This window comes from Tachyglossus aculeatus, unplaced genomic scaffold, assembly GCF_015852505.1.
Source record: "Tachyglossus aculeatus isolate mTacAcu1 unplaced genomic scaffold, mTacAcu1.pri SUPER_34, whole genome shotgun sequence".
In the NCBI taxonomy this organism is placed as follows: Eukaryota; Metazoa; Chordata; class Mammalia; order Monotremata; family Tachyglossidae; genus Tachyglossus; species Tachyglossus aculeatus.
Window position 1 is genome coordinate 1,613,851 of NW_024044839.1, and position 12,295 is coordinate 1,626,145.

The 12,295-nt window shown below is 58.4% G+C and overlaps 1 protein-coding gene across 2 annotated transcripts in view; it reads left to right on the top strand.

Annotated features, from left to right (window-relative positions):
- The first annotated feature begins 299 nt into the window (after positions 1-299).
- Positions 300-12,295, top strand: part of MGAT5B (alpha-1,6-mannosylglycoprotein 6-beta-N-acetylglucosaminyltransferase B) — a 34,630-nt gene continuing 22,634 nt past the window's right edge. For both annotated transcript variants that reach the window (XM_038742006.1, XM_038742007.1), the window contains exons 1-3: positions 300-556; positions 4,096-4,208; positions 9,860-10,004. In XM_038742006.1, coding sequence (XP_038597934.1) covers positions 486-556; positions 4,096-4,208; positions 9,860-10,004 — 329 coding nt within the window. In that variant the 5' untranslated portion in view covers positions 300-485. The remainder of the gene's footprint in view (positions 557-4,095; positions 4,209-9,859; positions 10,005-12,295) is intronic.

Here is a 12,295-nt window from a genome sequence, read left to right on the forward strand (position 1 = left end):
CAGCGCGGGGGCCCGAGCCGGGAACAATGCGGGCCGGGCTGAGCGCCGCCGGGCCGGGGCCGGGGCCGGGACCGGGGCCGGGACCGGGACCAGGACCGGACTCCGACGCCGCCTCCCACTCCTAGGGCCGGGGGCCGGGGGCCGGGACCGCCGGGGGCCGGGAACCGGGGGGGCCGGGACCGCCGGGGACCGGGACCGCCGGGGACCGGGCCCCGGGGCGGCACCGAGCCATGGGCGCCCCCCGGGGGGCCCCCCGCCGCTAGCCGGGCCCGGGGCCGGCGGGAGCCCCCGCCCGGGAGCCCGTCCGGGCCCCGGGGGGACCCCAGCATGTGAAGCCCCCTCCTCGGGGGGCGACAGACAGACAGACCAGACAGACAGACCGACAGACAGACCGACAGACAGACCGACAGCCAGCCGGGCCCGGACGGGGTCCCCGAGCCCCCCGCCCCGCCCCCCGGCTCCTCCCGGCCGGCCGGGGGCCAACGATGCTGGCGGGCGGCCCCGACGGGCTGCTGATGATGCTCCGAAGGTGCCTCGTCCACCTCAGACCCTTCAGGTAAACGGACCCCCGGGCCCCGGGACCCCCGAGCCGCCGGAGCCGCTCAGCGCTGGGCTCGGCCCCCTCTGCGCCCTCCTCCTCCGGCTCAGGGGGCCTCGGACCCCGCCCGGCTTTGCCCCAGACCCTGCCCTGCCCATGTCCTGCCCCTGCCTCTTCCCTGCCTCTGCCCCTGCCTCTGCCCCTGCCCTGCCCCTGTCCTGCCCCTGCCTCTGCCCCTGCCTCTGCCCCTGCCCTGCTCCTGCCCATGCCCTGCCTCTGCCCTGCTCCTGCCCATGCCCTGCCCCTGCCTCTTCCCTGCCCCTGCCCTGCCCCTGTCCTGCCCCTGCCCCGTCCCTGCCCTGTCCCTGCCTCTTCCCTGCCCCTGTCCTGCCCCTGCCCCTGCCCTGCCTCTGTCCCTGCCCTGTCCCTGCCCTGCCCCTGCCCTGCCCCTGCCTCTGCCCCTGCCCTGGCCTGTCCCTGCCCTGTCCCTGCCCTGCCCCGCTCCTGCCCTTGTCCTACCCCTGCCTCTTCCCTGCCCCTGTCCTGCCCCTGCCCCTGTCCTGGCCCTGCCTCTTCCCTGCCCCTGCCTCTCTGCCCCTGCCTCTGCCCCTGCCGCTGCCTCTGCCCATGCCCTGCCTCTGCCCTGCCCCTGTCCTGCCTCTACCCCTGCCTCTGCCCCTGCCCTGCCCCTGCCCCTGCCCGGGCTGTGTCCCTGCCCTTTCCCGGGCTCTGCCCCTGCCCCGGTCCTGCCCCTGCTCTTGCTCTGCCCCTGCCCCTTTCTTCCGTGCCCGCGCTGCCCGTTTGGGCGCGTGTCGGGCGGGGAGCGGCCCCTCCCCAGGGCAGCCGCCGCAGCCGCGGTCCGGAGCGCCCCGGAGCGGACCCTCCCCCTTCCCTTCCCTTCCCTTCCCTCCCCTTCTCCCCCCCCCCCCCCGCCCCGCACGGAGCCCCGGGGGTCGCGGGGGGCAGGGGACCCTCTGCTCGGGGCTCTGCCGGGGTCAGGGGGCTGCGGGGCAGGGCAGGGCCCAAAACAGGTTGGGGCCGGCCGGGGGAGGGGGCTAGCCATGTTCCTGACAGGGCCACAGGGCCCTGGATGACGTTAGGTGCTGGGGCCCCTGCTGGGTCAGGGGGCTGGGTCGGGGGGCTGGGTGGCCCCGCCACCACCCAGAGCCCATCGGCTTCCCATCGGAGCTGACCCTGAGCCGCCCAGGGTCATGCGGTCCAGCCCCCTGCCTCCTGGCCCAGCCTGGCCCGGCCCGGACAGAAACCCACCGGACGGGGCCCAAGTGGGAGTGGGTGGTGGTGGGGAGAGGGCTGGCAGGCCCCCGACTGGCCCTCTGCAGAGGCAAGCGAGCGGGGGGCACCCTGGCCCGGCCCGGGACTGGAGGCAGGAGGATGCCGGGGTTGACCCCGGAGCCGGGCAAGCCAGGGGTGGAAAGGGAGCGGGGACTGTCCGCCCCAGGGACTGCCCGCCCCGGACACCTCAGACGGTGCCCAGCCGGCTCTTGGACGGCCTCCTCCCCGCTGCCGCCCTCCCGTTCCCCGGCCACGCTCTACTCCAGAAATGCAGCCGGATCCCGCAGGCCGGAGCGGACCTTTCCTCACTTTTGGCCTGAATTATCCGCATCCCACTTTGTGCCATTTAGACCCGTCCCCGGATCCAGAGGGTGGGGCTGCTTTCCATCCGGGAGACCAAATCCACACACCCATGAGCCACCTCCGGCATCCCCCCCGCCCATCCCAGCTCCCTGCATTCAAGTTTCGGGGGCCAGGCCTCCGCTCGCAAGGGGTGCGGGTCTCCTGATATCGAGCCAAGGGTGAGGTCTGACCTACTGGGGAGGAAGGCAGGGTGCAGGGAGGTTTAGGCCTCGAACTCCCTCTCTCCTTCAGAGCTCATGGAAGGAAGCACCAACTTTCGGGATGGAAAACAGGCCTCAAAAGGCAGCTACTTCCCCCCAACTCACAGCTGGGGAGCCCAGACTGGTCCCTGCCAGCCTCGGGGCACCGGGCCTGGGGGATTGAGGAGGGAGATTTGGAAGGAGAAGGAGGGGTCAGAGCCCTGGGCTGGGACAGGTGAGGAAAGGAATGGGTGTGCTGTGCATGAGGCTTCCCCAACTCCGAGGCCTGTTCACCAGAACTCGGGCCTTGTCCCTGAGTGATCCATTTTTTTTTAATGATATTTGTTAAGCGCTTACTATGTGCCAGTCACTGTACTAAGTGCTGGGGTAGATACAAGCTCCTCAGGCTGGACATAACTCATGTCCCCCATGGGGTTCATGGTTGTAATCCCCATTTTACAGATGAAGTAAATGAGGCACACAGAAGTGAAGCGACTTGCCCGAGGTCACCCAGCAGACAAGTAGCCAAGACCAGATTAGAATGCAGGCCAGAGCTCTATCCACTAGGCAACACTGCTTCTCTATCCACTATCTTCTGGAGCAGGGCCTGTAGGGGACCCCCAGTGGGAAACCCCCTCCTACCCCCAGCCTGGGGGATTCAGGCTCCCTTTCGTGGTGGGTGTTTACAACTCACTTGAAATTTAAAAATTGGGATATTTTTTTCTTCAACAATTGCGAGGTGTTTTCTTTTTTTTCCAGTGGACGAAATTGCTAATTAAATGCTGTGTTTAAACACCCGCTCCTGTCAGGCCCTAATGATGAAGATTAAAACGCCCGGGGCTTTGCATAAAGATGAGGGCAGGCACGGGCTGGGTGGGGGTGGAGTGGAGAGGGTGGAAGGGTTGGGTGGCTTGGTCCACTTCTCTCTGGGGCTACCTTGCTTTCCATGGCGGGATGCCACGGGGATGGGCTGTGGGAGGAGGGGAGTTTGGGGAAAAAAGAAGGGAGGAGTGACCTCTTTATTCCAGCCCATCTTCCCCTCCCAGCCCTGGGCGGTGACCTCAGCCCCTCTGCCAGCACCCACCTGATCTGGAATAACAGGGGAAGTGACATCCCAGGTGGCCCGGGGTGGGAGGGGTACGGTGCGGGCGCGTGCCTGTCTGTGCCTGGGTCCTGCGGAGCCCCCCAACTTCTGCCTGGATGGTGGAAGACGGTAGGGGGCCGCCACATGTACTTCCCAAGTGCGTAGTACAGTGCTCTGCACACAGTAAGCGCTCAATAAATGCGATCGAATGAATGAATCTGTCCGCTATTATCTCAGGGTGACCGTTCACCTGATTTTATCCTGGATGGTCGGGTTTCCAGGGGCCCATCCCCAGCCAGGTGCACCTACGGCTCCCTCTGCCGCTACTCCCACCCCCAGGCCCGTAGCTGTGTCCGGAAGGGCCCTAGACGGGGGAACACAAAAGATCGGGTGGCCGGCAAAGACCCCCACAGGTACCAGAGGAGGAGGTGCCAGGGGCATCACACGCATTACATTGAGCGCTCAGTGTACCGCCATGACATCACACTCCTCATTTTGGGGAAAGTACGCGGGAGGCGACCCGAACTTAGCGTTTCTCCGGGGGCCCCTCTGATACCCTCCTCTTCTTCCAGCACCTTTGGGCTCCCCCCTCTTGGGTCCCTCTGAACACCCCCTCCCCTTTCCCCGTCCCTCCACAGGCTGTTCATCTTGGGCATTGGCTTCTTCACGCTCTGCTTCCTGATGACGTCCTTGGGGGGCCAGTTCTCTTCCCGGCGCCCGGGGGACTCGCCCTTCACCATCCGCACGGAAGGTAGGGTGGCATGGGGAAACGGCCTGTGCCCTCAAAGGACTCCCATCGGTGGGTGGAACTCCTGGGGGTGGGGGGGACAGCGTGGGGTAATCACTGGTATTCATGCAGAGACTATGCTAAGTGCTTGGGAGAGTAACAGTATAACAGAGTTGGTAGACCCTTCCCTGCCCACAGGAGTTTACAGCCTAGAGGGGGAGGCAGGTCATTTAGATAAATAAATAAATTACGATTTGGAAGTAAGTGCTATGGGGCTGAGGGAGTATGTGATTAAAGGGAGCAAATCCAAGCGTGAGGGGATTGTGAACAGTTCCTAACAGTCAAGGATCTGTGAAGCTTGGAACATCAGCTCACTACCAGAAACCCCCTGGAAGCCAAGGCCTCCAATCAATCAGTCAGTCAATCAGTGGTATTTACTAATCACCCCCAGGGTGCCCAGCACTATACCAAGTGCTTGGGGGAGGGCTGTAGAGATCAAAGACACAATTCCTGCCCTAGAGGATCTTATCATCTAATGGAGGAGGTAGACATAAAATAATTTACAGGGAGGAGGGGAAAGAGAGCACCTAAAATAGTAGCAGTGATAGTGCTGGTTAAGCGCTCACAGGGTACAGAGCCCTGCAGTAAGTGCTGGGGACAGGACAATATAACAATGTAAGAGACACATTCCCTTCCTACAGCGAGCTTACAGTCTAGAGGGGGAAACAGACATTTTAATATAAATAAATACATTACGGAGAGGAATGTAAGTGGTGTGGGGCTGGGAGGGGAAGATGAATAGAGAGAGCAAGTCAGGGTGACAGAAGGGAGTGGAAAAAAAGGAAAAGAGTCACCAATGGGACAAGTGACTCCTGCTCCTCGCAGCAAGTCGCTGGCCCTTGGGGCAGAGTGGGCGAATGCTGGCAGCCTTGCCAATGGCTCCTCCTCCCAGCGGGTAACAGCTGTCAGGACTGGTACTCCTGGGCTATCACTGTGGCGTCCGCCTCCGTTTCCCACCCCCGTGGCACAGCACCGGTGCTGACAGAGGTGCTTGGCAGGCACGGTGAGGCCCATGAGATCCCGGGGATGACTCCTCCCTCTCTGGGTACCCCAGCAAGGTTGCTGAGATCTCAGAGAGGACGGGGCCCCCCGGGAAAACCTCCGGGAGAAGGAGGCACGTGACATCGCGTGAGATGAGCAGGCGACGCTGTGTCAAAACACTTTGGCAAATTCAGTTCACAACTGTATTTGGAAAAAAAAAAACACATCAGTCAATAAAACCGACTGAGAACAAATAGGGAAAAACAATTTCTCTGCCCCTTGGGCGACTCCCAGACAAACCTGCCAGAGATCTGTGACTCCCAAATTGAAGCTAATGGCTCAGCATCGGGGAAAAGGGAGTTCACCGAAAAGAGATTCCAGAATTCCCAGCCCATCAGCTTGGGGAGGAGGATGGAAGAGGTTGGGGGAGGCCCCGGATTCTTTTCTCTACTGATTTAGGCTTTGACTCCCCCCACCCTCCCCCAGAGGGGCCAAATACTGGGACCTCATTTTTAATGTTCCTCAGGGTAGGAGGTGTCCCCGCTCTCATTCTGGAAAGTTCTTTTGTAGGTCTGACCTCAGTCTTTCTTGCTGCAGTTAAAGTCCGTTGCCCCGTGTTCAGGCCTCAGTGGGGAATTCTCCCACCACAAGTGGCTTTCCAGAGTTGCTCCAGGTCCCTTTCTGCAGTGGCTGACCGCCGGGCCAGTGGCCCTTGGGCCATGCCCAACTCACTTCTTTCAGGCCCTCCTCTCTGGAGTGACAGGATGGGATGGTTTCAAAGCCTGAGACCCCGGTCCTCGCAGAAGCTCCTCAGAGGAACTCTCTGCCTCTTGCATCGCCCTGCCCTCCCTGGGCTCCTTTCCTGTGGTGGAGGTGGGTCTGGGGGGCACTTGGGCATGGCGTCCTGTGGCCCTCTCTGCACACCGGGGTCAGGAACGGGATCGCAAAGAACTCCGAACCGGTCCTGCTGCCCTGATCCAGCTTGGGCTTGATCCAGCCCAAAGCTGTGGTGCTGGGGGCTGGGCTTGGAGTCCCAGAATTAGGAAGAAAAGCCGTCTGAGGGGGTCTCCAAGATTCCTAGCCTAGGGGCTAGGGCATGGGACAACCACCCCGGACCTATCTTCTGACAGCGTTTCCGCCCCCCTGGCATTCGGGCGAATGGGCCCACTGAAAACTCTGAACGTGGGGCCGGACCCCCGTACTGGCTTCTTTCAAATAGGGGGTTTTGCAGCACCTTGGGATGGGGGAGTGAGGGGTGGAGAAGGGCCCCTGAGGAGCCTCCTCAGGAGGAAGAAAGTACTCACAAAGAAGTCAACACTTGCTCCCCTGCTCCAAGCCATCTCATCCTTGTCTTGCTAATGGCAGCCGCCTTACCCGGCCTTCAGCTGGCCCGGCCTCCCGGGGCTGGTTTGCCCAGGGAGACAATTTTGCTCCTGCCTCTGGGCCAGCAAATGCTGAGTGACAGCACCTTTCAGCTCTTATCTGGAGGAACGAGGGAGACGTGGGGTTGGCCGGGAGCCAGTGGGACGGAGGAGAGTTGTCGGGGAAGACACACACGTACACACACGCTCACCGCCTCCCCCAGCTTCCCCGGGAGTTGAAACACCCATACCTCTGCATAGAGGACTCTGTTTCTCTCGCTCGGTCTCCCGACTCTTCTTATTTATATGGAAATCCGGAGGGAACCAGTGTTAGCTCGGTGACAGAGCGCCTCGACTGCGGGGCTGGTCCAGGTCCGTTTGGCCAGCTCTGTGAGCTGGGGAACCGTCAAGGGAGAAGCGTTGTCGGGGTGTCTCTGTGCGGGTTCCCCCTGCTCGGAGACGGAGGCTGGGAGAGTGGGGGCCGGGCTTCTGGGTGGCACCCCGTGCCCCAGCGGGACCTCGCCGGGCAAGGCAAGAGGGTACGAATGGCTCCGTGCAAGCCACTAACTCTCATCGGTCCCCTCAACCCGGGTTTAAGTCCTGCGGTCTCAGGGACTGGATCAAGGCTAAGTCTGTTGGAGACTCCGTCCATCTACCCACTGTCCATCTACCATCTCTCCACCCATCTACCCAACGGTCCGTCTATCCACCCATCCATCCAACCATCCAGTCGCCCATCCATTCATTCATTCATTGTCGTATTTATTAAGCATTTACCTTGTGCAGAGCACTGTACTAAATCCATCTGTCCATCTATCCACTCATTTGTCCATCTCCCCATCAGGTCATCCCCTCATTTACCTGCCCATCTACCCGATGGACCATCCACCCACCCATTCATCCGTCTTTCCATTTATCCATTTACCCATCCATCTGTCCGTCTACCCGTTTGCCTACCCATCCACCCATTCATTGCCATTCTCCTATTTCCCTACCCATCTGCCCACTTTCCATCCTTCCATCCATCCATCCATGCAGCACCCTTCCCCCCAGTCTCTAGGCCATGGTGTCCGCCTTCAATCAATCAATCGTATTTATTGAGCGCTTACTGTGTGCAGAGCACTGTACTAAGCACTTGGGAAGTACAAGTTGGCAACATATAGAGACGGTCCCTACCCAACAGTGGGCTCACAGTCTAGAAGGGGGAGACAGAAAACAAAACAAAACATATTAACAAAATAAAATAAATAGAATAGATATGTACAAGTAAAATAAATAAATAGAGTAATAAATGCATACAAACATATATATGTATATATATGTACAGGTGCTGTGGGGATGTCAGATGCGGTTTCTATCCCACATGGAGCTCACAGTGTAATGGGGAGGGAATAATAATAATAATGGCATTTGTTAAGTGCTTACTATGTGCAAAGCATTGTTCTAAGCACAGGGAAGGATACAAGGTGATAAGGTTGTCCCACGTGGGGCTCACAGTCTTAATCCCCATTTTACAGATGAGGTAACTGAGGCCCAGAGAAGTGAAGTGACTTGCCCAAAGTCACACAGCTGACAATTGGTAGAGCTGGGATTTGAACCCATGACCTCTGATTCCCAAACCCGTGCTCTTTCCACTGAGCCACGCTGCTTCTCAGCGTGGCTGAGAAGGAAGCAGGGAAAGAGGGAAAGCAGGTATTGAATCCCCATTTTACAGCTGAGGAAATGGAGGCCAGAGAAGTGAAGTGACTGGCCCAAGGTGCCACAGCAGGCAAGTGGTGGAGCTGGGATCAGAACCCAGGTCCTCTGGCTCCCAGGCTTGGGCTCTTTCCACTAAGGCTCTTCCTTCCAGGGGGAGGAGGGCGAGGGCAGTAGGGCCCTACGAAAGTGCCAGAAACTGGTAATCGGGAGACCCGAGTTCCAGTTCCAACCCTGCCACTTGCCTGCTGTGTGACTTTGGGCAAATCATTTCAGTTCTCTGGGCCTCAGTTTCATCACCTAGAAAATGGGGAGTCCTTAATCTGTTCTCCTTCCTACTTAGACTGTGAGCCCCGTGCGGGATAGGCGCTGGATCCGACCTGATGATCTTGAATCTCCTCCAGTGCTTGGCACAGAGTAAGTGCATAATCAGTGCCACAGCTAACTGACTGGTATCGCTGGGGCTCTGAGGGCATGAAACCCATTTGTTTTACATTGGCACAACTGTGATCCGGAGATGGTGCCCAACTCCCCAGCTCTGAGGAAGGAGTAAGGGCAGGCTTCTTCAGGGACCTTACTTTCTGGACCCTCACCCTTCTGATACCACCCAGCAGTCCTTCCAGTCCACAGCTCTGTCTCCCTCTGGAAGCAACAAGATGCCTGGAGGCACCATCTAATGGTTCTCCCCTACTAGACTCCCTATAGACTATAAGGTCATTATGGGCGTGTCCAGCAACTCCACTGTACCACTCTCCCCCAAGTGCTTAGTACAGTGCTCTCCACACCATAGATCGATTGATCGACTGATTAGACCATAAGCCCTGAGGGCAGGGACCACATGTTTTGCATGTGGTGGACTCTCCCCAGTGCTCTGCTCACAGTAGATGTTGTATATATGTATATATGTTTGTACATATTTATTACTCTATTTATTTATTTATCTTACATATACATATCTATTCTATTTATTTTATTTTGTTAGTATGTTTGGTTTTGTTCTCTGTCTCCCCCTTCTAGACTGTGAGCCCACTGTTGGGTAGGGACTGTCTCTATATGTTCCCGACTTGTACTTCCCAAGCGCTTAGTCCAGTGCTCTGCACACAGTAAGCGCTCAATAAATACGATTGATGATGATGATGATATATGTTTGTACATATTTATTACTCCATTTATTTATCTTACATGTACATATCTATTCTATTTATTTTATTTTGTTAGTATGTTTGGTTTTGTTCTCCGTCTCCCCCTTCTAGACTGTGAGCCCACTGTTGGGTAGGGACTGTCTCTATGTGTTGCCGACTTGTACTTCCCAAGCGCTTAGTCCAGTGATCTGCACACAGTAAGCGTTCAATAAATGCGATTGATTGATTGATTGTAAAGTGTCTATAAAGTAGACGCTCTATAAATCAACTCACTGGTTGATGGGTTGATGGGTGGTCGACCGTCCCGGTTAGGGGTGGGACCGTTCATCCTCCGCCGCCCCCTATAATCGCCATTCGGGGTAGGATCACCTCTCTGTCTGGAAGGCTCCCCCCCAGCCCTGAGGCCTGACCGTGCCCCCGTGCTCTCTGCCCGCAGTGATGGGTGCCCTGGAGTCCCGAGGCGTCCTACGCAAAATGAGCGATCTGCTGGAGCTGATGGTGAAACGCATGGATGCGCTGGCCCGCCTAGAGAATGGCAGCGAGCTGCGCAGGGCCGGAGACGGACACTTTTCCACCCACAGGTGAGAGCCGGGTGCCGGGATCCTCTCCCCTTACCCCTCCACCCGCAGGCCTGGTTCCCTCCCCACTGGCTGAGGCTCCCCTGGAAGTCAGCCGCGGGGTCCTTCTGGCCAGACTCCCCGGGTGCGGGCTTCCCACTGTGACTCAACTGTTTGTCCAGTGGTGTTTGTTAAGCGCTTACTATGTGGCGGGCACTGTGCCCAGCGCTGGGGTAGATGCAAACTAATCAGGCTGGACACAGTCCCTGTCCCAAATGGGGCTCACAGGCTAAGAGGGAGGGAAGAACAGAGATTTTTCACCCCATTTTACAGATGAGGTAACTGAGGCCCAGAGAAGTGAAGTGGTTTGCCCGAGGTCGCCCAGCAGATAAGTGGCAGGGCTGGGATGAGAACCCAGGTCCTCTGATTCTCAGGCCTGTGCTCTTTCCACGAGGCCACTCTGCTTCTCCAGTTGTTACCCGACAATTTCGTGTGCCCGACTTCTGCTGTGGCTTTCCTTAACGACTGCTATCGACGCGGTAGTCCGTGTCCTTGGCAACGTCAACACCAGGGGTTTGGCACGGGTGCTCGAGTGCTCGGAAGAATCTCTCCTTCCCTTCTTCCTCCTCTGTCTCCTCCTCCTTCTCTTTCTCCCAGGGCTGGCATGGCTGTTTGGTGTAGATAAAGGGGCATGTAATAGCCATGCAAATCAGCACTGGCCCAAAGGCCCCGGAGGAAAGAGAGCTGTGGGGGAAGGGAGGGAGAGAGAGAGGTAGTTGGCTTTTCTAAGCTGCAGCCCAGTCAGATTTGCCAAGGTTCTGCTTGGCCTGCCGGGCAGCTTTGCCCTCACCTGTCCTCACTGCCCTGGGCTGGTACTGGCCACCTGACCTGGCACCCACCTGGGGCCTCCGTGGACCTGATGGATGATTCAGTTGGCAGCACGTAGCCACGTGTCACAGTGTAAGGAGCCTGCAGATCAACTGGGGGCTCTCTCCCAGCACCCCCTGACTCCTAGCTGGGAACCACTGCTGCTGCCTCCTCCTTCTTCTCCCCCTTGTCCCCTTCCTTCTCCTCCTCCCACTTCTCCTGTCCTCTGCCTGTCAGGGAAAGGAGGAGGGAAGGAGGAAGCGGGCCCTCTGCTCCCGCTGGCCCTGGCCTCGTGGCTCCCAGGAAATAGCATCGATCCGTCATAGCCAGCGGAGCCAGCACAGCAGCACTTTCTCCTCCAGTTTGGTCCAGGGTTACGCATGGTGACTAGGCACATACTCTCTCTCTCTCTCTCTCTCTCTCTCTCTCTCTCTCTCTCTCTCTCTCTCTCACTCTCTCTCTCTCTCACACACACACACACACACACACTCTCACTCACCCCACAACCCCTCTCAAACTCATTCACCCACTCTCTCCCTTACACATTCGCACACCCCCAATTGCACTTAGGTCCATACACCTGCCCTCTCACACACTCAGACACTTGCACGCACACCCAGTTACACACAGTCACTCCCACTCCCTCTCCCACCCACTCACACCCTTTCACACCCACCCTCTCCCTTTCTCCTACATACATAGACACACACACACACACACACTCACACACTCCCTCACAGGCACTGTCTCTAGATGTTGCCAATTTGTTCTTTCCAAGCGCTTAGTACAGTGCTCTGCACACAGTAAGCGCTCAATAAATATGATTGATGATGATGATGATGGTTCCTCCCAACGTTGGGTATCAGCACCTCCCCATCTCCACCCCGAGACTGGCCAGAGTGTGATTCCCTGGCTCAGTCGGGCTGGCAGGGGCAGCCTCACAGAGCCCCCCCAGAGCGGGACCAGAGCTTCCAGGGACCAGCCTGCTCAGGTGGGTACCCCCTGCCCACTTACGTTTACCTGACGACAGCAGTGGCAGGGAGGGCGGTTTCCCCAGGGACAGCCAGTGCCCAACCCTTTGTACACTGGGTTGACTAGAAATAGCCCCCGGCCCATAGAGACATCCCGTGGAGGGGCCTGCTCCCCAGTTTGACCCAGGTAAAGGTGGGGCTTCCCTCCAGGGTGGGTACATGCTGGAACTGGCAGGTGGTCATAGTCCACTGGCCTCTCCTCTGCCAGGGCTTCGGCCTCTCCAAGAGGACCGGCTCAATCGGTGCCCATAACAGAGCTCTGTACTCAGTAAGGACTTGGTACAGTGCTCTGCACTCAGTAGGAGCTCATTATAGCGCTCTGGGCTCAGTAACCCCACAGTTCAGTGCTCGGTGCTCAGTAGACCCTCAGCAATTGCCACTGATGATGAGGATGGTATCTGTTACCCGGGCAGAGAC